This window comes from Cetorhinus maximus, chromosome 5 (assembly GCF_964194155.1).
Source record: "Cetorhinus maximus chromosome 5, sCetMax3.hap1.1, whole genome shotgun sequence".
Lineage (NCBI taxonomy): Eukaryota > Metazoa > Chordata > Chondrichthyes > Lamniformes > Cetorhinidae > Cetorhinus > Cetorhinus maximus.
Window position 1 is genome coordinate 162991374 of NC_135883.1, and position 27584 is coordinate 163018957.

Genomic DNA, 27584 nt, shown 5'->3' on the forward strand with positions numbered 1-27584 from the left:
TCAACAAAGGAGTCAATGGTCAAGGGGAATAGGCATACTGAGTTTATCCCACACAGGCATGATGCTGTAAGATCATAAAAAATAGGGGTGGGAGTAGGCCATTCGGCCCCTCGAGCCTGGTCCACCATTCCAAAGCATCATGATTTGGCCTTAAACTCCACTTTCCTGCCTGCCCCACCCCAGAACCCTCGAGTCCCCTGTAGATCAAAAACTTGTCTAACTCCGGCTTGAGTATATTCAATGATCCAGTGATCCCGGAGGGAAGGGGATTTTAATGAAGGTGCTCATTGTTCAGAATCCCGACACAGGCCTTTGCCAGCTGTGATTCTACTTTTCGAAAGACCCTGACTTTTAAAGAAAGGAGTCCACTTGAATCAACTGCAAAACAGAGATTATTTCTAAACTCTCCCCTCCAGTTGAAATATGTCGCTACAGTTTTTCCTCATTGGCACACTACAAAAGATCCCCCAAATCCTCTCTCCCAGTTTTGAATTGAGCCAAAGGCAGGCTTGCGGAAAACAGTGCGATCCCGGGCCGGGCCTTGCGTACCTACGGGTGTCGAGGCAACACCGGCATCAGCAGAGGCAGAGTTCTCAGTGCTGGCAGCCGGGGGCATGGGCGGGAAAATCCGGACCTGCCTCTTGAACTTGAACTTCTTCAGGTAGGGAATCTCGTGGAATTCCTGGAAATCACAAAATTCCGCAGATGAAGGTAAATCCTGCAAAAACCACAGTGAAGGACGGGCGAAGGGAGGATAGAGGAGGCAGTGACGGCATAGGGAGAGAACGCTGGGCTCCAGGTCGAAAACTCAAGGCACGCCCGAATTAAAAGGCGACATCTCAATCCCACTGTGCTCTGGGAATAGGGTCAAAGGCACTCATCCCCTTGAGGTCTGCCAGGCTGGGGGAGGATGGGAATCCCATTTTAACAATCGGAGACCCACACATTGACCCCGCAGTTGACAGGCCCGATGTGAAACTGGCCTTTATACCTTGATTACCATCAGAAAAAAACCCCCAAACCTTCAGAGGCAGCAGCAAGAAAAGGTAAATGTAAGCAATGTAGAGGTTGCAAGTTCAAATCTCACTGTGGCATGTTTATATCCTAAACATTCCTGGGATGTGCGCATCACTGAATCTCCAGCGACTGAGAGCGACCACCATTCTTTCACCCATCCCTAGTACATAACTGCTCTCTGAAGAAGCCTAGCAAGAGTCAACCACATAATCGTGGGTCCGCAGTCACATGTAGGCCAGACCAGGTAAAAGTGGCATGTTTCCTTCCCTGAGACTTCAGTTCAAGCAGTTGCATTTTTATGACAATCTTTGGCAGCTTCATCTTCACTTACATAGACACCAGAATTATTTATTTTTACCCCAAACTCAAATTGCGAAACTGCCCTGGTGAGATTTGAACTTCCAGTCCCTGGCTTACCAGTCGCTGAACCTAACCACTACAGACAAGATAATAAAGACAGAAAATGCTGGAAAAACTCAGCAGGTCTGACAGCAGATCATCTTCAGAGGTCATACGGACTCAAAACGTTAGCATCTCTGGAGAGAGAAACAGAGTTAACGTCTCGAGTCTGTATGACCTCTGAAGACCACCTGCTGAGTTTTTCCCAACATTTTCTGTTTTTATTTCGGATTTGCAGCATCTGCAGCACTTTGCTTTTTATCACTATAGACAAGTCCCTGTCTAAACAGAGCGGGTAGCAGAAAATTAAACTTTCTGTGAAGCTGTGTCCAGTACTGCTTGCACCTCAAAAATATACACGCTTTCTATTTAATGTTAATATGACACAGAACATGATTTTTATGAGTGAGGGGTAACCTTATAACAGATATTAGCAAATAACTTCTACAACTAGGAAAGTGAGAATGTTTGGAATTGACAGTTAAAAAAATAAAAGCCATTTTCAAAATTCAGCAACATTAAGAGTGAGAGCACTGGATAGAATAATACAGCACAGGAGGAGGCTATTCGGCCCATTGTGCCTGTGTCAGCTCTTCGAAAGAGTTACCCAACTAGCCCCATTCCCTCTCTTTCCCCATGGACCTGCAATTTCCCCCCTCCCCTCCCCTCCCCCCTTGCATATTTATCTAATTCCCTTTTCAAAGTTATTATTGAATCTGCTTCCACCCTCCTTTCAGGCAGAGTATTCCAGACCATACCAACTCGCTATGTATAAAAACATCTCATCTCCTTCTGGTTCTTTTACTTCATTATCTTAAAAGGGAGGATTTGAGAGAGTGATAAATACTTGTGGCCTTTTTCCCACCTAGTTCACTCCCTCAGTTCTCACTAACAGTAAGCAGGGACCTGGCACCTGCCAGCAGGGAGCCTGGCACCCACCAGCAGAGCTAAAGGCTGCAGCAGTGACTGACACAGCTATTCTGCATCAAAGATTATTCCAGCTTAAGGTCCGGGGGCTTACTGGGATTTGCACGATACCATGTAATTGGTTCATGCGGCACCATGTCCAATGGGACCATGTTGGACCGCTCTCTGTTGACCACTAGAGTGAGCAGCCAGTACGGCAGCACGCTGCCATCTAATGGCTGATGGCCAATACTACACCACTCTACACTGCCATCTCCTGGTTGGAGCTGGCTAAACGGCAGCAACTGTTCAAGCGGGTACCCAGCTGACACAAAGAAGTGAGTCCTGATATTCCTCGCCACTAAGAAGAAGTGAACTTGCATTTATATAAGTCCCAAAATACATTGTAGCCAATGAAGCCATTTTAAAATGTAGCAGCCAATTTGTGCTGTTTGTGGAAACTTGCTATGCAATTTAACAAATAACCAAACGGTCTGCTTTTGTGATGTTGGTTGAGGGATAAATACTGTCCAGGAAACCAGGGAGAAAGTACAGAGGAGATTCACAAGAATGATTCCAGGGTTAAAGAACTGTAGCTGTGAGGATAGATTGGAGAGGTTGGGACTGTTTTCCTTGGAGAAAAGAAGGCTGAGAGGAGACTTGATAGAGGAATTCAAGATCCTGAGGGGTATGGACAGGGTAAATAGTGACAAACTGTTCCACTCAAGTACATCAAGAACCAGAGGGCACAGATTCAAAATAATTGGCAAAAGGACCAAATGTGTTGGAGGAAAATTTTTTCACCCAGAAAGTGGTTGAAGTCTGGAACAAACTTCCTGAAAGGGTAAAACAAAAACAGAATTACCTGGAAAAACTCAGCAGGTCTGGCAGCATCGGTGGAGAAGAAATCAGTTAATGTTTCGAGTCTTCATGACCCTTCGGCAGAACTGAGTATAGTTAGGAGAAAGGTGAAATATAAGCTGGTCTAAGGTTGGGGGGGGAGGGGGGGGGAAAGAGAAGTTGAGGGTGTGGTGATTGTGGAGATAAGCAAGCAGTGATAGGAGCAGATAATCAAAAGATGTCACAGACAAAAGGATCAAAGAGGTGTTGAAGGTGGTGATATTGTCTAAGAAAAGTGCTAATTAAGAATGGAAGACAGGATACTCAAGGTACAGCTCTAGTGGGTGATGGAGGAGTGGACCAGGGTGTCCCGGAGGGAACGATCCCTACGGAATGCCGTCAGGGGGGGTGAAGGGAAGATGTGTTTGGTGGTGGCATCATGCTGGAGTTGGCGGAAATGGCGGAGGATGATCCTTTGAATCCTTCAAAAACAGCTCCTCTGACATGTCCTCCTTCTTCCTTAACCGAGGTTTTCCACCCACGGTCGTTGACAGGGCCCTCAACCGTGTCCGGCCCATATCCCGTGCATCCTTCCTCACGCCTTCTCCTCCTTCCCAGAAACATGATAGGGTCCCCCTTGTCCTCATTTATCACCCCACCAGCCTCCGCATTCAAAGGATCATCCTCCGCCATTTCCGCCAACTCCAGCATGATGCCACCACCAAACACATCTTCCCTTCACCCCCCCTGGCGGCATTCCGTAGGGATCGTTCCCTCCAGGACACCCTGGTCCACTCCTCCATCACCCCCTACTCCTCAACCCCCACCTATGGCACCTCCCCATGCCCACGCAGAAGATGCAACACCTGCCCCTTCACTTCCTCTCTCCTCACCGTCCAAGGGCCCAAACACTCCTTTCAAGTGAAGCAGCATTTCACTTGCATTTCCCCTAACTTAGTCTACTGCATTCGTTGCTCCCAATGCGGTCTCCTCTACATTGGAGAGACCAAACGCAAACTGGGCGACTGCTTTGCAGAACACCTGCGGTCTGTCCGCAAGAAAGACCCAAACCTCCCTGTTGCCTGTCATTTTAACACTCCACCCTGTTCTCTTGCCCACATGTCTGTCCTTGGCTTGCTGCATTGTTCCAGTGAAGCCCAACGCAAACTGGAGGAACAGCACCTCATCTTCCGACTAGGCACTTTACAGCCTTCCGGGCTGAATATTGAATTCAACAACTTTAGATCTTAAACTCCCCCTCCCCCCATCCCCACCCCGTTTCTCCCCCCTCCCTTTTTTTTCAATAATTTATATAGATTCTTCTTTTCCCACCTATTTCCATTATTTTTAAATCTAAAACTAAAACTTTGTTAGTCTTTCCACCCCACCCCCACTAGAGCTGTACCTTGAGTATCCTGTCTTCCATTCTTAATTAGCACTTTTCTTAGACAATATCACCACCTTCAACACCTCTTTGATCCTTTTGTCTGTGACATCTTTTGATTACCTGCTCCTATCACTGCTTGCTTATCTCCACAATCACCACACCCTCAACTTCTCTCTCCCCCCCGCGCCCCCCCCCACCTTAGACCAGCTTATATTTCACCTTTCTCCTAACTATGCTTCAGTTCTGCCGAAGGGTCATGAAGACTCGAAACGTTAACTGATTTCTTCTCCACCGATGCTGCCAGACCTGCTGAGTTTTTCCAGGTAATTCTGTTTTTGTTTTGGATTTCCAGCATCCGCAGTAGCTTTTAGCTTCCTGAAAGGGTGATGGAGGCAGATTCAATTGAGGAATTCAGAAGGGAATTGGATTACTACCAGAAAAGAAAGAATGTGCAAGGTTACAGGGATAAGACAAGGGATTGGGACTATGTAGAATGCTCTTTCAGAGAGCCAGTGCAGGCTCAATAGGCTGAATGGCCTCCTTCTGCACTGTAAAGATTCTGTGAGGTCCCTGTAGTAGGCTCAAACACACAACTTGGGTGCCAGTGTGCTATCAATTGAGCTACAGCTGACACCTAATGGAACAAAAATAAACTGCAACCAATAAAAGCCGTAAACATGGAATTTCCATCATGGCAGTGGTGTCACGTACCTTCGGCATGACCCAGTCCTTGCGGTTGGGTGTTTGGATGCTGACACAACACTTGGTCCAGGCAGTGATGTTACCAGTGCAGCAGTAGGCATCCCCTTTCAACACCAACTGCCCTTTGCATTCTTCACAGGGCAGCAGTGCACCAAACAACATCCCGTCTGACACTTGATCCAGGATCTACATAGAATCAGAGCAAAGCAGACGTGAGCAGCAGACTGACCCAGCAGGGGAGGGGGCGACAGAACTCAAAACTCCTGCACTCAGCATGCTCCATCCCCATAGCAACAACCTAAATGACATTAATATAAATGTCAACACACACGCCTGTCACTCCCTGCTCCCACATCATCCCTGGCTGCTAATATGAACACTCCACTTCGTTCTCATTTATCCGCTACTGAATCCACAGCAGTGAGGGAATCAATACTCATGCAAACCTGCAAGGACACACCATGCAAACAGGATGAACTACTGACTACTAAATACAACAAGGGCAATGTTATCCAGCTTCCATTTTGCCTGATCAGCCAGGGTTTGGGCCTTCCTCATCCAGGAGAGGCAGGGGTGGGCGAGCCAATCGTGAGGAGAGACAGAGGTGGGCGAGCCAATCGCAAGAGAAGGGGCAGGGCTGGGCGAGCCAATCGCAAGAGAAGGGGCAGGGCTGGGTGAGCCAATCGCGAGAGGAGGGGCAGGGGTGGGCGAGACAATCGCGAGAGGAGGGGCAGCGCTGGGCGAGCCAATCGCAAGAGGAGGGGCAGCGCTGGGCGAGCCAATCGCAAGAGGAGGGGCAGCGCTGGGCGAGCCAATCGCAAGAGGAGGGGCAGCGCTGGGCGAGCCAATTGCAAGAGGAGGGGCAGCGCTGGGCGAGCCAATCGCAAGAGGGGCAGTGCTGGGTGAGCCAATCGCAAGAGGAGGGGCAGGGGTGGGCGAGTCAATCGCAAGAGGAGCGGCAGGGGTGGGCGACTCAATGGCAAGAGGAGCGGCAGGGGTGGGCGAGCCAATCGCAAGAGATGGGGCAGTGGTGGGCGAGCCAATCGCAAGAGGAAGGGCGGGGGCGGGCGAGCCAATCGCAAGAGATGGGGCAGGGGCGGGCGAGCCAATCGCAAGAGGAGGGGCAGGGGTGGGCGAGCCAATCGCAAAAGGAGGGGCAGGGGTGGGCGAGCCAATCGCAAAAGGAGGGGCAGGGGTGGGCGAGCCAATCACAAAAGGAGGGGCAGGGCTGGGTGAGTCAATTGCAAGAGGAGGGGCAGGGGTGGGCGAGCCAATCGCAAGAGGAGGGGCAGGGGTGGGCGAGCCAATTGCAAAAGGAAGGGCAGGGGCGGGCGAGCCAATCGCAAGAGGAAAGGCAGGGCCGGGCGAGCCAATCGCAAGAGGAGGGGCAGGGGTGGGCAAGCCAATCGCAAAAGGAGGGGCAGGGGTGGGTGAGCCAATCGCAAGAGGTGGCAGTGGTGGGTGAGCCAATCACAACAGGGGAGACTGTACCTGGAAGTCAATCAAAATAACTGGAATATTTCTGAAAGAACCAATCAAAATAGTAGGACAGGATTATGAGGTGAAAGGGGTTTGGACCAATATAATTTTTAATAGGAAAGACCCCAGACCCTTTCCCAGTCTCATTACACACTCCTTTCCATATCTACCATCACATATAGGGAAAGGAAATTAGGAACAGGAGGAAGCCATTCAGCCCCTTGAGCTTTTTCCACCATTCAACACGACAATAGCTGATTTGTGCCTTAATTCCAGTTGTCCACCTTTACTCCACATCCCCAAATACCCTTCCCAAAATAAAAATCATTCAATCTCAGTCTCAAATACTCTGACTGACACCAGCTCACAGATTATTGGGGCTGAGGAAAGAGTTCCAGTTTTTCATCACTCTGTTCCTAGTTTGAGCAAAAGACAAGGGAAATACAAAAGTCACTCACGGCTGATTCTCCGGAGGCAACCTCTTGCTTGTTGGCGATCAGAAGCTCCCTGAGGTCATTAGTAGAGCAGCACTTCTTCAACTCATCTTTAATACTCCAGATTAACTGGCTCTGTTCCTGCACAGAGAGAGTGAGAGGGTGAGGGAGCGTACAAACATATGAATTAGGAGCAGGAGTAGGCCACTCGGTCCCTCAAGCCTGCTCCGCCATTCAATAAAAGCATGGCTGATCTGAATGTAACCTCAACCCCACATTCCTGCCCACCCCCGATAACCTTTCACCCCCTTGTTATTCAAGAATCTATCTAGCTCTGCCTTAAAAACACTCAAAGGCTCTGCTTCCAGCACCTTTTGAGGAAGAGAGTTCCAAAGACTGTCAGCTTTCAGAAAAAATTTCTCCTCCTCTGTCTTAAATGGGCGACCTCTTATTTTTAAACAGTGACCCCTAGTTTTAGATTCTCTCACAAGAGGAAATACCCTCTCCACATCCACCCTGGCAAGACCCCTCAGGATCTTATATGTTTCAATCAAGTCACCTCTTATTCTTCTAAACTTCAGTGGATACAAGCCGAGTCTGTCCAACCTTTCCTCATAAGACAACCCACCCATTCCCGGTGTTAGTGCAGTAAATCTTCCCTGAACTGCTTCTAACACATTTACACCTCCCTGCTCTTGTACATAAGGAGACCAGTACTGTGCACACTACTACAAATGTGGACTCAGAATTTTAACAGCACAGGAGACCATTTTGCCCATCATGTTTGCACTGGCTCTCCAAATGAGCATTATGACCTAGTGCCATTGCCCTGCCTTTCCCCCATACCTTTGCACATTGTTTCTATTCAAATAATCATCTAATGTCCTCTTGAATGCCTCGCTTATTCCTGCCTTCACTACTTTCAAGCAGTGCAATCCAGGCTGAACCACTCGTTGTGTGAAAAAGTTTTTTCTCAAGTCACATTTGTTTCTTTTGCAAATCACTTTAGATCTGTGCCCGCTCGTTTTTGATCCCTTTACGAGCGGAAACAGCTTCTCCCTATCTACTCTGTCCAGCCCCCTCATGACTTTGAACATCTCTATCAAATCTCCTCTTAGCCTTCGTCTCTCCAAGGAGAACAGTCCCAGCCTCTCCAATCTATCCTCATAGCTGAAGTTTCTCATCCCTGGAACCATTCTTGTAAACCTCCTCTGCACTCTCTCCAATGTGTTCACATCCTTCCTATAAAGTGGTGCCTAGAACTGTACACAAAATTCCAGCGGAGGTCTAACGAGTGTCTTATATAAATTCAGCATAACCTCCCTGCTCTTGTACTCTATGCCCCTATTAATAAAGCCCACGATACTATACGCTTTATTAACTCCTCTCTCCATCTGTCCTGCCACCTTCAATGATCTATGCACATGTACACCCAAGTCTTTCTGCTCCTGCACCTCCTTCAAAATTTCATCCTTTTTTTCATTCGTTCATGGGATGTGGGCTTCGCTGGCTGGGCCAGCATTTATTGCCCATCACTAGTTGCCCATGAGAAGGTGGCGGTGAGCTGCCACCTTGAACAGCTGCAGTCCATGTGGTGTAGGTACACCCACAGTGCTGTTAGGGAGAGAGTTCCAGGATTTTGACCCAGGAACAGTGAAGGAACAGTGAGTGACTTGGAGGGGAACTTGCAAACGGTGGTGTTCCCGTCTATCTGCTGCCCTTGTCCTTCTAGATGGCAGTGGTTGTGGGTTTGGAAGGTGCTGTTGAAGGAGCCTTGGTGAGTTGCTGCAGTGCATCCTGTAGATGGTACACACTGCTGCTACTGTACGTCGGTGGTGGAGGAAGTGAGTGTTTGTGGATGTGGTGCCAATCAAGTGGGCTGCTTTGTCCTGGATGGTGCCAAGCTTCTTGAGTGTTGTGGGAACTGCACTCATCCAGGCAAGTGGGGAGTATTCCATCACACTCCTGACTTGTGCCTTGTAGATGGTGGACAGGTTTTGGGGAGTCAGGAGGCAAGTTACTCGTTGCACGATTCCCAGCCTCTGACCTGCTCTTGTAGTCACAGTATTTATATGGTGAGTCCAGTTCAGTTTCTGGTCAATGGTAACCCCCAGGATGTTGATAGTGAGGGATTCAGTGATGGTAATGCCATTGAACATCAAGGGGCAATGGTTGGATTCTCTCTTGTTGGAGATGGTCATTGCCTGACACTTGTGTGTCGCGAATGTTACTTGCCACTTGTCAGCCCAAGCCTGGATATTGTCCAGGTCTTTCTGCATTTGGACATGGACTGCTTCAGTATCTGAGGCGTCATGAATGGTGCTGAACATTGTGCAATCATCAGCGAACATCCCCACTTCTGACCTCATGATGGAAGGAAGGTCATTGATGAAGCAGCTTAAGATGGTTGGGCTGAGGACACTACCCTGAGGAACTCCTGCAGTGATGCCCTGGAACTGAGATAACTGACCTCCAACAACCACAACCATCTTCCTTTGTGCTAGGTATGACTCCAACCAACGGAGAGTTTTCCCCAATTGCCACTGACTGGCAGTCACTCTCACCTCACCTCGGGAGTTCAGCACTTTTGTCCATGTTTGAACCAAGGCTGTAATGAGGTCAGGAGCTGAGTAGCCCTGGTGGAACCCAAACTGGGCATCAGTGAGCAGGTTATTGCTAAGCAAGTGCCGCTTGATATCACTGTTGATGACCCCTTCCATCACTTTACTGATGATATTCTGCCTAATCTTCAGACCTGAAACCCATCTTTTTGCAATTATATACATTTTGTTCAACTTTGATACTGCCTTAACTTTTTTAGTTAACCATGGATGGTGGGTGAGGGGGCAGGGGGGAGAAAGAGGAAGGGGGAGAGAAAGAGGAAGGGGGAAGAAGAGGGGGAGATTGGCAGAAAGTGGGGAAGAGTGGGGGAAGAGGGCACAGACACGGAGAGCGCGACATGGGTAGAGGGACAGGTAAAGAAACAGTAACGACAGGCAGACAGAGGGGAGAGAGAGAGTATCCCTTTGTGACAGTAATATCAGATTGACAGCTGAGTGGCCTGTCCCGAGCATCACTGATACCACACTGTCCTGTTGCCCACCCCACACACTTCAACCCCCCACTTCCCATATTCCAGCACCCCCACCCCACACACTTCGCACCCCCCCACCCCCCGCTCACCCCAAGCCCCCATTCACATCCCAATTACCCGAACCACTCATACTGCAACCCCCATTCCCACCCCACGAACACTCCCCAACCCACTTGTACCCTAAATGCCTACCCTCCTCACATTCCAATCCCTCCACCCCCATCCGAAACCCCTGAGCACAAACACCCTCTCCCCCACCTTCAGCTCCTTCTCCAGCTTCGACATTTTCTCTTCCTTCTTCTTTTTCTTTTTGGCCGTTGCTTCCCCATCGACTTCGTCCCCTTTCCTTTTCCTGTAGGATCAAGAGAAGTGTTAAACCGGGAGCCCAATGCCCTTGTTCCACCAGGGCCCGGCAAACCCACTCATCCACCCAACCCCACACCCCCACTACCCCTCCCCCCGCAATCTAGCCCAGTACACCACACCATCACCGCTGGGTGGGGGTCTGTGGGGATGATGTGGTGTGACTGGGGTCTGTCAGTGTGGACGAGATGGTTGGGGCGGGGGGGGGGGGGGAACGGACGGACGGACGACGACAACACTAGGGCCTGTCAGTGCAGACGAGACACTGGGGCCTGTCAGTGCAGACGAGACACTGGGGCCTGTCAGTGCAGACGGAGGGACAGGACGCTGGGGCCTGTCAGTGCAGATGGGACACTGGGGCCTGTCAGTGCAGACGGGGGACGGGACACTGGGGCCTGTCAGTGCAGACGGAGGGACAGGACGCTGGGGCCTGTCAGTGCAGACGGGGGAACGGGACACTGGGGCCTGTCAGTGCAGACGGGGAGACGGGAGGCTGGGGCCTGTCAGTGCAGACGGGGGGACGGGACACTGGGGCCTGTCAGTGCAGACGAGGGGACGGGACACTGGGGCCCATCAGTGCAGACGGGAGTTGACACTGCTGAGGAAGCCCAAGTACAACAGATTCTGAATGTTTCAGAACAGGTTACAAAGGGTCAGGCAATAAAATCTAATCTAGTCTCTCCACTGGGACCCAAGCCATTTAAATTTTCAAGCATTTTCTACTCATTCCAGATGACACCTTGTCAATTCTAGGCCATGCTCGAAACACAAACACACAGGGCTGTGGGCGAGTCTGCCCACTGCCACTAATTAAAAAAAAACACTTCACTAATGATCAGCTCCTTCCCCCAGCTCTCCAGTGAGGCCATTATTCCTGGGTGGGAGGGGGAGCACAGGACACTGTTAACTCAGATTCATGTCATCTGCAGCCTCTCACCTGGAAACCAATCCTTAAAAAGAGCCTCTCAATTAGAGCAGCAAGTCACGTAGCTGACAGCTCCTCGCACGGACGACATCTCTCCGAACGGACAGATGGAGGGCGCCAAGCAACGAACAGATGCTCCAGGTACACAATCAATGTAGGTGAGGGAGGTTGGAGCTGCAGCCTCAGTAAAGGTGAGACTGAAAGCCCCGGTTGTTGTAAAAACCCATCTGGGTCACTCGTGCTGTGTAGGGAAGGAAAACTACCTTCTGAAATACCCTAGCAAGGGCCTTGGTATCACCAACAGCCTCTAACACTGATCAACCCGATCTCACAACACTGAGAGGGAAAGGTGTGAGCTGCTGATCCTGGAGTGCAGGGTGGAGAGGGGGAAAGCTGGGTGACTGAATGCCTGATTGAGCAGCTAGGTGGCTTTTGCAGGAAGGGGAAGGGAGCCAGGGTAGTGGAGGCAGGGGGCAGGGTCACAAAGGAGCCCAGTCAAAAGAGCAGAGGGTGCAAGATGGGGAATAGGATTGAAGGATGGGGAGAGACTACAGTCTTTCCTAAACAAGGATTTTAGTTCCATAACCTCCATTAGTGGAGGTTAGAGAAAGCCCAAAGCAAAACACTATAGATGCTGGAAATCTGAAATTAAAACAGAAAGTGCAGGAAAAACTCAGGTCAGGGGTAGGGGAAGGGGGAGAGAGAGAGAAACAGAGTTAATGTTTCTGATCTGTCACCCTTCACCAGGACTGGGAGATGTTTGTGAGAAACAGATTTTAAGCAAGGTATTCCTAGCACTGCAATTAGTTCATATCTGCTTCTCTAACATCTCCCAGTCTGATGAAGGGTCATCGCAGTGAAACGTTAACACTGTCTCTCTCTCTCTCTGTCTCCGCAGACGCTGCCAGACCTGCTGAGAGTTTCCAGTATTTTCTGAGCTGAATAAAAAGGACTAGCATTTCTATTGCACTCCTTCAGTACTGCTGTACTGCCTAGATTCTGTGATCATCGTTGGAGCAGGACTTGAACCCATAACCTGCTGGCTCAGGAGGCGAGCGTGTTACCCACTGTGTCACAACGGACACTGTGCTTAATCCAAGATCCTCGTCTAGAGGTCTGAAGGCTGTCAGGTCATTTCATGCCTTAAAACAATGAGTCGTTTTATGTGGAGGTGGGTTGGGGGGAGCGGCAGGAGGATATCTGTTGCTGCATTTTTCAGTTTAGCATCACAGAACGAAGGAAAGTCTCGTGGCACCCTGATAGTGTCCCTACCTCTGGGCCACAAGCTCTGGGCTCAAGTCCCAATTCAGGTCATGACGGCCATAGAAGGTGTGTTCATAACATGGCCAAGCAGGTTGATAATCACTCTGTAAATCCTTCCAATATGCCTGATGGCAGGCGGTAAGGTTGGGAGTTTCCTGGTCAGCCAAACTGCAGAAGGCAACGGCAAACCACTGCCAAGTAGAATCATGGACCTATCAAATGGAAGTCTATGGTCACCAATGTTCTCTTAGGAGGTGGTACCAGGAGGCCATTTGGCCCATCATGCTTGTCCCAGCTCTTTGAAAATGAATTCCACTTCCTTGCCCTTTTACCATAGCCCTACAACGAGTTATTTAATTCCCTTTTGAAAGTTATCATCCCTTCCAGGCACTACATTCCAGATCAGCAGAACTTACTATAGAAAAAGGAGTTCTCATCTCACCTTTTATTCTTCTGCCAATTCCCTTAAATCTGTGCCCTCTGCTTACCTGTCAGTGGAAGCATTTTCTTCACAATCGCTCTATCAAAACCACTCATGATTTTGAACACCTCTATCAAATTTCCTTTTAAGTTTCTCTTTTCAGAGGTGAACAGCCTCAGCTTTCTCCAATCTATTCATATAACTGAAAGTCCTCATCTCTGGAGCCATTCTCATGAATCTTTTCTGCACTCTCTTTACCTCCTTCACATCCTTTCTAAAGTGCGGTGCCCAAAACTGGACACAATACTATAGTTGAGGCTTAACTTCATTGGCTGCAATGCACTTTCAGACATCCTGATCACAGATTATGAAAGGAGTTAGGTAGGGTGACATAGGATATTCAGCACACACACAGGCCATTCAGCCCAGCCAGCTCATGCCAGTGCTTATGCTTCACTCGAGCCTCCTCCCGTCTTTTCTCATCTAAATCTATCACTGTAACCCTGTATTCCTGTCTCAAATGCTTGACGAGTTTCTCCTTAAGTGCCAGAACACAAGATAGTGGAGCAGAAGACCACACGGCCCATTGAACCTGCTCTGCCATTCAACACGATTGTGGCTAACCTTGGACTTCAACTCCAATTCCCCCCATCTCCCCCCCACCAACTGCCCATGTCCCTTGATTCCCTGAGAGACCAAAAATCTGCCTAGCCCAGCCTTAAATGTATCCAACGATGGAGCATCCACAACCCTCTGGGGTAGAGAATTCCAAAGATTCACAACGCTTTGAGAGAAGAAATTTCTCCTCATCTCAGTCCTAAATGTTTGGCCCCTTATCCTGAGACTGTGCCCCCGTGTTTTACATTCCTCGGCCAGCGGAAACAATCTCTCTAGGGAGGCAATAGCATAGTGGTATTGTCGCTGGACTAGTATGCCAGAGACCCAAGGTAATGCTCTGGGTACCGGGGTTCGAATCCCACCACGACAGATAAAAATCTGGAATTAAAAGTCTAAAGATACCATTGTCGATGGTCATAAACACCCATCTGGTTCACTAATGCCCTTTAGAGGAGGAAATCTGCCATCTTACCTGGCCTGGCCTACATATGACTCCATGTAAATGCCCTCTGAAATGGCCTAGCAAGTCATTCAGTTGTATCAAACCACTACAAAGTCTCAAAAAAGGAATGAAACCGGATGGACCACCTGGCATTGACCGAGACACCGGAAACGACAATGGCAAACTCAGCCCTGTTGACCCTGCAAAGTCCTCTCTACTAACATCTAGGGGCTAGTGCCAAAATTGGGAGAGCTGATTCAGACTAGTCAAGCAATAGCCTGACATAGTCATCCTCACAGATTCATAACCAGACACCAACACTAACTCTAATGTCCTACTGACAGGCAGGACAGGCCTAGCAGAGGTGGCGGCACAGTGGTAAACAGTCGGGAGTGAGTTGCCCTGGGAGTCCTCAACATCGAATCTGGACCTCATGAAGTCACATGGCATCAGGTCAAACATGGGCAAGGAAACCCCCTGCTGATTACCACGTACCACCATCCCTCAGCTGATGAATCAGTGCTCCTCCATGTTGAATGCCACTTGGAGGGAGCATTGAGGGTGGCAAGGGCATAGTATGTACTCTGGGTGGGGAATTTCAATGTCTATCAACAACAATGGCTCAGTAGCACCACTACTGACCGAGCTGGCTGAGTCCTAAAGGACATAGCTGCTAGACTGGGTCTATGGCAGGCGGTGAGGGAACCAACAAGAGTGAAAAACATACTTGACCTCATCCTCACCAACCTGCTTGCCTCAGGATGCATCGGTCCATGAAAGTATCGGTAGTCGTCATAGAAACAAAGTCCTGCCTTCACATTGAGGATACCCTCCATCGAGTTGCGTGGCACTACCATCATGCTAAATGGGATAGATTTTGAACAGATCTAGCAACTCAAGACTGGGCATCCATGAGGCGCTGTGGGCCATCAGCAGCAGTAGAACTGTACTCGAACACAATCTGTAACCTCATGGCCCGGCATATCCCCCACTCTACCATTACCACCACGCCAAGGGATCAACCCTGGTTCAATGAAGAGTGCAGGAGGGCATGCCAGGAGCAGCACCAGGCATACCTAGAAAGTGAGGTGTCAATCTGGTGAAGCTATAATACAGGACTATTTGCGTGCCAAACAGCATAAGCAGGAAGTGACAGACAGGGCTAAGCAATCCCACAACCAGCGGATCAGATCTAAGCTCTGCAGTCCTGTCACATCCAATTGTGAATGGTGGTGGACAACTAAACTGCTCACTGGAGAAGGAAGCTCCACAAATATCCTCATCCTCAACGATGGGGAGACCAGCACATCAGTGCAAAAGAAAGGCTGATGCATTTGCTACAATCTTCTGCCAGAAGTGCCGAGACGATGATCCATCTCGGCCTCCTCTGGAGCCGTCCTGCATCACAGATGCCAGTCTTCAGCCAATTCGATTCACTCCACGTGATATCAAGAAATGGCTGAAGGCACTGAATACTGCAATGACTATGGGCCCTGACAATATTCCAGCAATAGTACTGAAGACGTTCGCCCCTTGACGTTCAATGGCATTACCATCACTGGATCCCCCATTTTCAACATCCTGGGGGGGTTACCATTGACCAGAAACTGAACTGGACTAGCCATATAAATACTGTGGTTACAAAAGCAGGTCAGAAGCTAGGAATCCTGCAGTGACTAAGTGACCTCCTAACTCCCCAAAGCCTGTCCACCATCTTCAAGGCACAAGTCAAGAGTGTGTATGGAATACTCCCCACTTGCCTGGACCATCCAGGGCAAGCAGCCGCTTGATTGGCACCACATCCACAAACATTCACTCCCTCCACCATTGACACACAGTAGCAGCAGCGTGTGCCATCTACAAGATGCACTGCAACAATTTACCAAGGCTTTTTCGACACCACCTTCTAAACCGATGACCACTACCATCTGGAACGACAAGGGCAGCAGATAGACGGGAACACCACCATCTGGAAGTTCCCCTCCATGTTATTCACCATCCTGACTTGGAAATATATCACCGTTCCTTCACTGTCGCTGGGTCAAAATCCTGGAACTCCCTCCCTAACAGCACGCTGGGTGCACCTACACCACATGGACTGCAGTGGTTCAAGAAAGCAGCTCACCAACACCTTCTCAAGGGCAACTAGGGATGGGCAATAAATGCTGGCCCAGCCAGCGAAGGCCACATCCCGCAAATGAATAATAAAAAAACCCTATCAAGCCCCTTCAGAATTTTGTATGTTGCAATGACATCATATGTCATTCTTCTAAACTCCAGAGAATATAAGCCCAATTTACTCAGCGTCTCATCATAGGACAAGCCCCTCATCCCAGGGACCAATTTAGTGAACCTTCACTGTACCATCTCCAATGCAAGAATATACTTCCTGAAACATGGAGACCTGCACACAGGTCTCTCTCCACAGGTGCTGCCTAACCTGCTGAGCTTTTCCAGCACTTTATTGTCATTTATGGTTTCCAGCACATGCAATATTTTGTGCTTTGGGTTTTCTTTAACCTACATTGGCTCCCAGTCATGGAATTAAAATCCTTGTTTAGAAAACACTGTAGTCTCTTCCCAACCTTCAATCCTATGCCCCATTTTGTACCCTCTGCTCTTCTCTCTGGGTTCCCAGTCTCTTTGTGATTCAGCCTCCTCAAAACTGCACAGAGTACTCCAGATGTGGTCTCACCAAAGCCCTGTACAATTGTAGCAAGACTTCTTTATTCCTGTACTCCAATCCCCTTGCAATAAAGGCCAACGTGCCACTTGCCTTCCTAAACGCTTGCTGTACCTGAATGTTAACTTTCTGCGTTCCTTGTACAAGGAAAGACATCGGTATGATTCACTTGAACTGCTCCCTGTGGTAGCGAGTTCCACATTCTTAACTCTCTTTGGGTGCAGATATTTCTTCTGAATTCCCTATTGGATTTCTTGGTGGCTATCTTAAACTAAGTTATTCCCCACAAAAGAAAACATTCTCTCTGTATCCACTCTGTCAAAACATTTCATAATTTTAAAGGCCTCTATTAGCTCACCCTCTTAGCCTTCTTTAGCTGGGAGAAAAGAGACCCAGCCTGTCAATCCTTTCCTGATACCCACATACTTCTGGTATCATCCTTGTAAATCTTCTCTGCATCCTCTCCAGTGACTTTATTTCTTTTTTATACTATGGTGACAAGAAGGGCAAGCAGTACGCCAAGTGTGGTCTAACAAAGGTTTGATACAGGTTTAGCGTAACTTTTCAATTCTAACCTTCTAGAAATTAAGCTTAAAGCTCAGTTTGTTTTTAATTTATTGCCCTGCTAACCTATTTCGTGTTTGGTGTATTTGTAGTCCGAGATCCCTCTTTTCCTCTACCACACCTATACTTGGAGAGCCAGTGCAGACAAGAAGGGCCAAATGGGCTCCTTATGCACCATAACAATTGTGATTCCAAGTAATAAGTGACCACCTTATTTTTTCTACCAAAATGTACTACCTCACATTTATTGGTGTTGAACTTCATTTGCCAATTATTAATGTCCTCCTGTAATTTAATGCATTCCTCCTCAGTATTGATTATCCTCCACAGTTTAGTGTCATCCACAAATTTAGAAATTGTATTTTTGAGCCCAAAGTCCAAATTGTCATTGTAAATTGTGAACAGCAGTGATCCCAGCACTGATCCTTATAAAACATTACTCCCACTTTCTGCCACTCTGAATAACAACTCTCTACTCCCACACTCTGTTTTCTGTTCTGAAGCCAGCTCGCAATCCGTTCTGACATTTGTCCCTGACTCCACATTCTCTGGCCTTATTCATTAATCTATTATGGGGCACCTTATCGAAGGCCTTTTTAAAACCCAAATAAATATCTACCGGATCACCAATGTCTACTCTCTGTTACCTCCTCAAAAAGGTTGGTCAAGCAAGATTTTCCCTTTTGAAATCCATGCCGACTATTCATTATTATATTTCTCATTCCTTGATGTTCTTCTCTTCCCTCCTTTAGTAAGGATTCCATTATTTTTCCCACCACTGATTTTAAGTTGTAAATACAAGATCTTTCTTCCTTGCTTTTATACCCTGTGCCTCTATAAAGCCAAGGATCCTGTGTGTTTTTTTTAAAAAGATTACCTCATAGGCTTGTCCTTGCACCTTCAAAGATTTGCGTTTGTTTCTGCACCCCCTTTAAATCTTTACCAGCTAGTTAACAACTGTACCAGCTAGTTAACAACTGTACCAGCTCGTTAATAACTGTACAATCATTCTGTATCAGATTTAAGGTGAAGAGAACCCTGCAAGCAAAGGGAAGACAAAGGCTGTCGGACCAGCTCGTTCAAGTTTGACACAGTCTAAAAACAAGGGAAAGATAGAGGTGGATGGACCGAAAGCCCACGGCAAATCAGAACGCCTTTTGACACAGACACACAAAATGGCGACTCCAACGAGCACGGCCACTGGGCAGACAAACGCCACGCTTACCAATCTAAATGCCATGACCCTCAACCTTCCATATGTGCTGGCAGAGCTGGTGATTGCGGTAGCATCCACCATGGGGAACGTGCTAGTCTGCGTCGCCGTGCTCCGGGATCATCGACTGCGCACTGTCACCAACTACTTCCTGGTCTCGCTAGCTGTGGCTGACTTCTGTGTGGGTGCCCTGGCCGTTCCCTGCGCCATACTGACGGACCTGGGAATCCCCAGGCACAACTTCCACCTCTGCGTGCTGATGCTCTGTGTCCTCATCATGCTGACTCAAAGCTCCATCTTCAGTCTACTGGCCATGGCCATCGAGCGCTATGCGGCTATCTTCCGTCCCCTGCGCTACCAGTCCATTGTGACGCCCAGAAACGCGGGTGCCAACATCGCCATCACCTGGCTCCTGTCTCTGCTCATTGGCCTGGTGCCCCTGATGGGCTGGCATCAGCTTCCGCCAGCAGACGGGCACTGCTTCTTTGTGACAGTAATGGATATGACCTACATGGTCTACTTTAACTTCTTTGGTTGCGTCCTGGGACCCCTGGCTGCCATGTTTGCCATCTACACCCACATCCTGGCAGAGGTGCGGCGGCTGGTAACCCGGAGGGCGGGTGAGGGGCGGCGGGATGGGGCGCAGGCTGCGGGAGCCAGGCGGGAGATGAAGACGGCTAGCTCGCTCTTCCTGGTGCTCGCCCTCTTCGCCATCTGCTGGCTTCCCCTCCACGTGATCAACTGCGTCCTCCTGCTCTGCCCGCAGTGCCCTGTCCCACTGCCACTCCTGCTGGCTGCCACCATCCTCTCTCACGCCAATTCAGCCGTCAACCCAATTCTCTACGCCTTCAAAATGAAGGCCTTCAGACGGGCCTTCAAGGCCATATTCCTATGTCACCCTTCACAAGTGGGGCCTGCCATGAGGGTAGAATGACCCCTGCTCCCCTTCCCGAGGTAGCACACGCTCTCCATGTTTCACAGCCAAGGGTTCCAAGACCAGAATTGCCCCCATCTCCCTCTCTTAATGGTCTCACCTCGTGCCACACTGCAGCTGCAAAGGCAGCTTGCAGTGCCCTAGTACTCTGCCAGTGTGGGCAGTCAGAGTATGATGGCCAGTGTCAATAGAATAGACAACAGCGAGGAGAAGCGGCATCGCAACCTAGCCCAAACCAGTCTTCAACTAACACCCAGCTGCTCTTTCCAACAGAACACATGGAGCAGAAATCAGGGAACAGGTCTCCTCTCCAATCCAGAGTATCTGAGATACTCTGTCCATTATCTCCTCTCTCTAATCCTCAGTCTGAAATACTCTGTCCATTATCCCCTCTCTCTGACCCTCAGTCTGAAATACTCTGTCCATTATCCCTCCTCTCTAACCCTCAGTCTGAGGCACTCTGTCCATTATCCCCCCACTCTAATCCTCAGTCTGAGGTACTCTGTCCATTATCCCTCCTCTCTAACCCTCAGTCTGAGATACTCTGTCCATTATCCCCCCTCTCTAACCCTGAGTCTGAGGTACTCTGTCCATTATCCCCCCACTCTAATCCTCAGTCTGAGGTACTCTGTCCATTATCCCTCCTCTCTAACCCTCAGTCTGAGATACTCTGTCCATTATCCCCCCTCTGTAACCCTGAGTCTGAGGTACTCTGTCCATTATCCCTCCTCTCTAACCCTCAGTCTGAGATACTCTGTCCATTATCCCCCCTCTCTAACCCTCAGTCTGAGGTACTCTGTTCATTATCCCCTCTCTCTAACCCTCAGTCTGAGGAACACTGTGGGTGTACCTAGCAATCTGTCTTGAAATTTACAATTGATCTCTAACCTTCACAAGTGGTTGTGGAAGAAAGCTCCACTGCACTCTGTGTGAAGAAATGATTCCTGACATCACCCCTGAATGGCCTAGCTCTAATTTTAAGATTGTGCCCCCCTTTTCCGCAGCTTCTCTAGTCTATCCATGGAATTGCAATTCCTCATCCCAGAAACTAATCCTGTTCCGATGTCAGAGGAATCACAGCCATTAGTCCCTCTCCCTAGCCCAACGTAAATGCAAAATCACAACATTAAATTATAAAAAGAGAGAAGGCCAATGATCGAGTTGCAGGCCCAGTAGCTCAGAAACAGCTTTACTGATCTGGATTTGCCTGCTGCAAACAAAGGCCTTAAAGGTACAGGCCAGGCTAACAGCAAAACCAGCCTTCATACCGCACGCATGAGAGATACCCTGGGAGAGGAAAACTTGTAATTATGTGTTAAAATTAAGTATTGGGGGAGACGGTGGCATGGTGGTAATGTCATTGGACCTGTAATCCAGAGGCACAAGCTAATGCTCTGGGGATAAGGGTTCAAATCCCATCAAGGCAGCTGGTGAAAGTTAAATTCAATTAATAATCAGGACAGAAAGCCTAGTGTCAGTAATGATGACCATGAAACCATTGTCGATTGTTGTAAAAACCCATCTGATTCACTAATGTCCTTTAGCGAAGGAAATCTGCCATCCTTACCTGGTCTGGCTGACATGTGACTCCAGACCCACAACAATGTGGCTGACTTAACTTCTCTGAAATGGCCTAGCAAACCACTCAGTTCAAGGGCAATTACAGATAGGCAACAAGTGCTGGCCTTGCCAGTGACACCCACATTCCATGAAAGAATGAAGAAAAAATATACAATACAGACAGGGTTTTCTAATTATACCCAAGAAAGCTCACCTATCCTTGGGCATTCAAACTAAAATGATAAGCAACCAGCAATTCCACACAGTTGGCAGACCGAGAGACATCAACTGTGCACCTTTTCATTTTACATTCGGCTCATGATACGTTTCCTCTTGGTCAGTGACCAGTGTTACTTCCGACTGGTCAATCATTGGGTGGAACTGAGGAATGATTGACAGTGGTGACTGGCCAGTCAGAAGAGGAGGCAGGACAATCATTCACCAATCTGAAAGGCCCATACGTGTGCCCACTGAAGCCACATGGCCAGTCCTCTGGAATGGCAACCAATGGGACAGCCCTAATGGTGACACAAGAGAGAAAAGTAAACTCCTCTTTGTAATCTCCTCCAGCCCCACGATTCTCTGGGATATCTGAGCTCCTCCAATTCTGGTCCCTTGAGTATGCCTAACTTCAATCATTGGTTGCCATGGCTTCGGCTGTCTAGATTCTAAGCTCTGGAATTTCCTCCCTAAACTCCTCTGCCTCTCAACGTCTTTAAGCCTTTGCAGGCTTGAGGAACCGTATGGTCTAACCACTGCTCATGTTGCTCAAACTCTCATTCCTCCTTTAAGACACTCCTTAAATCCCCACCTCTTTGACCCAAGCTTTTGGTCACCTGACCTAATGTCTCTCAAATATTGTTTGATAATTGCTCCTGTGAAGCACCCTGGGATATTTCATTATGTTAAAGTGCTACATAAATGCAGGTTGTAGCTGTTGTACCTGTGATACTCAATACAGGTTACATGGAATATCGGGATCAAATAATGTACTATATTAATTATTTAGAAACCATTGTACAGCACAAGGGTTATCTGCAAATGCACTGGGACAGACTCTCAAATATGTTTAAGATGGAAATTCACTGGCTTTCACTTATAACAGTGACAATGAAAACCATTTGTACAAAAAAGCATACAGAAATAGCTTCCTGCTCTTTGTGCAGTCTGGCTGCAAAGGTCTAATTAAAAAAACGAAATTGGAGGACTTCTTGAGGTACTGGAAGGGAATAGAGTCAGGTGGAATGCTGAGAATCTAATCGAGGGGTTCAGATGGTTTATATATAGAATAATGGATACCTGGGAGTGAGCACAGACTGGAATCTAATCGAGGGGTTCAGATGGCTCATATATTGAATATCTGGGAGTGATATCAAGTATTTCAGTGCAGAGTGCAGTAGGTTAACGGGCATTTGAATTTTCATGAATAGATAAATACCCTTCACTCTTGACAGCTGGAAGCTGCTTCTTCAGTTCTCCCTTGTCTTCTGCACTCAAGGCACTGAAGCCCTTCAGTTGGCTGGCGCTGTAGGTGGGCAGAAAGCCAAGTTCTGCTTTGTTAGCCACAAAGCAGTCAGGGTGATACCAGTGGTCGATCATCCCCAGCTGTGGCTTCTCAGGGTTGATCATTTTCTTGGAGACACGGACAGTATCCTGTGTGGCAGAAATGCAACAGTGTTTTTATACAGCAGTGAACGGCAGGGGGGTAGAGGATGGCTGTGTTCCTTAGCCTAATTTCTCTGCTAAACCACCTAGGACATTCACCCTCTCCACTACCAACACACAGTAGCAGCGTGTGTACCATCTAAAGATGCACTGCAGCGACTCACCAAGGATCCTTCGACAGCATCTTCACACGGCACCTACCACCGAGAAGAACAAGGGCAGCAGACACATGGGAACACCATAACCTGGAAGTTCCCCTCCAAGCCCCTCACCACCCTGACTTGGAAATATATCGCCATTCCTTCACTGTTGCTGGGTCAAAATCCTGGAACTTCCTCCCTAACAGCACTGTGGGTGTACCTACACCACATGGGCTGCAGCGGTTCAAGGCGGCAGCTCACCACCACCTTCCAAAGAGCAGATGGGAGTGGGCAATAAATGCTGGCTCAGCCAGAGAAGCCCACATCCCAAGAATGAATACAAGAAAATGATAACAAATTCGCCTGTCATATAATTTATATCAAACCAATGCCTAAACATCTAGCAGCAAACCATTAGCCCTTTCATCAGAGGCTTCTCAACACGCCCACAATATGCGTTGCCATGTGTAGTATTGAGCCTCACACCGTGGGGAGACACTCTGAAGGAAATTGACTCAATTCTGCCCTTACCAGACTTCCACACAGCCTCCTTCCAGGAGGGATACTGGGGGAAGAGGGGCTGGGTGGAGTGGAGGTGGAGGACGCTGGGGCAGAGAAGACAACCATTGTGGTATCAACCCTCCTCCTACTCAGGAAAGCCTCAGTATAACACCTCAGCCAGAAAATAACACCTCTGACGGTGCAGCACTCCCTCAGTGGTTTATGGGCTCAACTCTCTGGAGTGGGACTCAAATACACAAACTCAGAAACAACAGCACTACCCACTGACACCTACATGAAAGTGAGATTATCTTCCTCCTGTATTACCAATGCGATTTAAAAAAAAATGCATAATACAAATGAGGTGCCAACCCTCGGACTGTGTACTTCTAACTAGAACTGAACTCCTGCAGTGTGCTATTCTACGTTTTGTTTTATAATGCTGCTGCGAAGCATCAAGGGAGGTTTTATTACATTTATTTTGCCCCTTTAATGTAAGTTGTTTTAGAATTAGGCCCCAACTCCCGGACTGTGTTACTCTAATTAGGCCCCAACTCCCAGACTGTGTTACTCTAATTAGGCCCCAACTCCCGGACTGTCTTACTCTAATTAGGCCCCAACTCCCGGACTGTGTTACTCTAATTAGGCCCCAACTCCCGGACTGTGTTACTCTAATTAGGCCCCAACTCCCGGACTGTGTAACTCTAATTAGGCCCCAACTCCCAGGCTGTGTTACTCTAATTAGGCCCCAACTCCCAGACTGTGTTACTCTAATTAGGTCTCAACTCCCAGACTGTGTTACTCTAATCAGACCCCAACTCCCAGTCTGTGTTACTCTAATCAGACCCCAACTCCCAGACTGTGTTACTCTAATCAGATCCCAACTCCCAGACGTTATTTAACTAAGCCACAACTCCCAGACTGTGCTATCCTAACTAGGCCGCAACTTCCAGACTGTGTTTTCTAATGTTACGACCACAGCTGATGTAATTTGCTGAGCAACCCATATCCCAGAGGGAAACCTGTCTTACTGATCATAACCTTTTTTTTGTATTTTGAAAACGAGGGAAAGAACTACTGATCCCAGAAGCATAGAATCCCAGTAACACTTTTAGGATATTAAAATTAAAAGATTTATTAACAAGAAGGAAAAAAAACCGTAAGCACCCAAGATTAAAGCTACAAAACATCCCCCCAAAAAACCCACCCTGGTCAAGACACCCAAGTAAACTACTTGGCAACAGCTCCCTTATAGATTTTTAACCATAAAAATCCAGTAATATTACCCAAATGTTACAAAAGTATAATAATTTTCATAATATTATTGTGATTTATTGTAAAATAAGTTAATAGTGGGGGTTGGATAGTTTGTGTGTGTGTGTGTGTGTGGCGGGGTGTGGATTTGATTGAATTGGAGACAGCTGGTCTGGAGACTTTGACTCATCAAAAGAAACTAGGTTTGAAATGCTAAATACGTAAACATGTTTGAAGTATTAGAATGTAAGGTTTTGAGATAAGTCAGGGCAGTTTGAATTTCAAAGAGTTTCAGGATTTTACACCTAGCCAAAGAAGCTAGGCCAAGCAATGTGTTTATTTTTCCCAAGGGTTACTGACAATAGTCGCTTCGTGAAAAGTTTTATATTATGGGAAAGTACATTTTCAAAGACAAATAGGACAATAGAATTTACAGATTAAAGAGAGAAAACTTATGTAAGTGGGATGAAAGGCTATGTTGAGAGAGATGCTGCATAGCAGAAGCTGGTGAAACATCCTCAGAAACCGCACCAGCCATGTCTGTATGAGTTTTGCTGCATCCAGCCTTAAAGGTGATAATTGTACTGGTCTGGTTTTTTCTAACTTTAAAATCTATTTGGGACTGTTGCCTTACGAGGGGGTGTATTTGGGAGTCAGGTTAGGCAGGAATTTTAGTATTTACTATAGTATGAAGTAACTGGAATTTTATGTATGTGTTTGACATCTTTTAAAGTTTTAAATTAAAATATTTATTAACAAAAGAAAATTCTAAAGGTCTTAGTGGACTCATTTCTTCTGATTTCAGTGCTCAATCTTCTCGTAATAAATACAAATTGCAAAAACTGTTGTGACCGCGGAACCTCATGGATTTGGGCCCGCCTGGCACACATCATCTGCCGCGTCACAACACAAGGCAAAAACTGCTGTCACTTTAGTAAAGGTATAGCACACGACTTCTCACCCTCTTCCACTCTGCTGTGGAAATCCAAAAGAAAGGTTCAGAAACAGGCTGCTTTCTGAAAACAAGGAGTTCTCCGGCTTGAAAACTCGATGGCTGCTTCAAATTCATAACTTTCACACCTTCTCCCAGCACAGATCTGGTCTCAGGACATCTCCCCCACACTGCCACCCAACTCAGCTCAACATCTTTCCTTAAATATCCTTTTCCCCTTTCATCTGAGATTCCATTGTTCTAAGCACCTCTTTGAACTCAACTTTTCCAAAATATAAAACTTTTTTCATGCTTTCCTATTGCCTCCACTTTCAGGGCAAATAAAATTTAATAACCTTCCCTTGTTTACTTATGAAACCTTTGTAAGTTGTCAAAGTTTCTTGTCACTTCTAAACTCCCCATTGAAATTCAATAGCTAAAAAGTCAAGTCCCTACTTATTTCATAATGCAAATTCTACCCAACCTATTTACATGTAAATCCAACATCACCAGCCTCTCATTACAAATGCATGAATCTAACAACTTTACCTTTCATCCCTCAGTTCCCACAGACAAGTTGCCTTTACTGAATTACTCCAGTTTAATCATGGACACACACACAGCCTTCTTTACAGAATACCACCATATTTCCAAAAATATTTTAAAAAAAACATTGATCTTCACATCTAACTAGCCCCCAACTCCAACACGGTGTTATTGTAGCCAGGCCCCGGCTCCCTGGCCGGGCTGGGCTACTCTAACCAGGCCCCGGCTCCCCGGCCGGGCTGGGCTACTCTAACCAGGCCCCGGCTCCCCGGCCGGGCTGGGCTACTCTAACCAGGCCCCGGCTCCCCGGCCGGGCTGGGCTACTCTAACCAGGCGCCGGCTCCCAGGCCGGGCTGGGCTACTCTAACCAGGCCCCGGCTCCCAGGCCGGGCTGGGCTACTCTAACCAGGCCCCGGCTCCCAGGCCGGGCTGGGCTACTCTAACCAGGCCCCGGCTCCCAGGCCGGGCTGGGCTACTCTAACCAGGCCCCGGCTCCCAGGCCGGGCTGGGCTACTCTAACCAGGCTGGGCTGGGCTACTCTAACCAGGCCCCGGCTCCCAGGCCGGGCTGGGCTACTCTAACCCAGCCCCGGGTCCCAGGCCGGGCTGGGCTACTCTAACCAGGCCCCGACTCCCAGGCCGGGCTGGGCTACTCTAACCAGGCCCCGACTCCCAGGCCGGGCTGGGCTACTCTAACCAGGCCCCGACTCCCAGGCTGGGCTGGGCTACTCTAACCAGGCCCCGACTCCCAGGCCGGGCTGGGCTACTCCAACAAGGCCCCGACTCCCAGGCTGGGCTGGGCTATTCTAACTAGGCCCCGATTCCCAGGCTGGATTATTCTAACCCCTCAACGTTAGAAGTGACTGTTCAACATCCACTCACCTTTTCTATTTTTTTACTGCAGCCTTTACACACGCTCCTGTTTGACTTGGCGTATTCCACTACAAAGTCATTCAGGGTCTTCTCCCCTTTTGCCTCTCCCTGCTCACCACCTTTTCCTGTGTGTTTGAAAAAGGAACATGTTTTACCAGCAAAGCAGAATGGAACCACAATACTACATATTCAGTAGGGTGGATAAGAGTGCGTCCATGATTTGGCCTCATGAATATCATAGTACAGCTATAATTTATGCCTTGTGCATCCAAACTTCTTATCTGCTGAAGAGACTGGTGAAGCTGGAATTGTTCTCTTTAGGGCAGTGAATACAAGTTTGTCTGTTAAAGAAAATTAAGGGGAGATTCGATAGAGGTGTTTCTAAATTATAAAAGGGCTCTGGTAAGAGTAAATAAGGAGCAACTGTTTCC

At 48.1% G+C, this 27584-nt stretch overlaps 2 protein-coding genes across 2 annotated transcripts in view; one reads left to right on the forward strand and one right to left on the reverse strand.

Annotated features, from left to right (window-relative positions):
* The window catches only part of parp1 (poly (ADP-ribose) polymerase 1), a 59104-nt gene that overhangs the window by 20966 nt on the left and 10554 nt on the right, over positions 1 to 27584 (reverse strand). Inside the window, exons 3-8 of the mRNA XM_078542876.1 lie at positions 27163 to 27278; positions 22683 to 22897; positions 10517 to 10610; positions 7189 to 7305; positions 5261 to 5437; positions 550 to 682 (exon numbers count right to left, since the gene is read on the reverse strand). Coding sequence (XP_078399002.1) covers positions 550 to 682; positions 5261 to 5437; positions 7189 to 7305; positions 10517 to 10610; positions 22683 to 22897; positions 27163 to 27278 — 852 coding nt within the window. The remainder of the gene's footprint in view (positions 1 to 549; positions 683 to 5260; positions 5438 to 7188; positions 7306 to 10516; positions 10611 to 22682; positions 22898 to 27162; positions 27279 to 27584) is intronic.
* Positions 18713 to 19684, forward strand: adorb1a (adenosine receptor B1a). Its single transcript, XM_078541388.1, has one exon. The coding sequence runs from the start codon at positions 18713 to 18715 to the stop codon at positions 19682 to 19684; it is 972 nt and encodes a 323-aa protein (XP_078397514.1).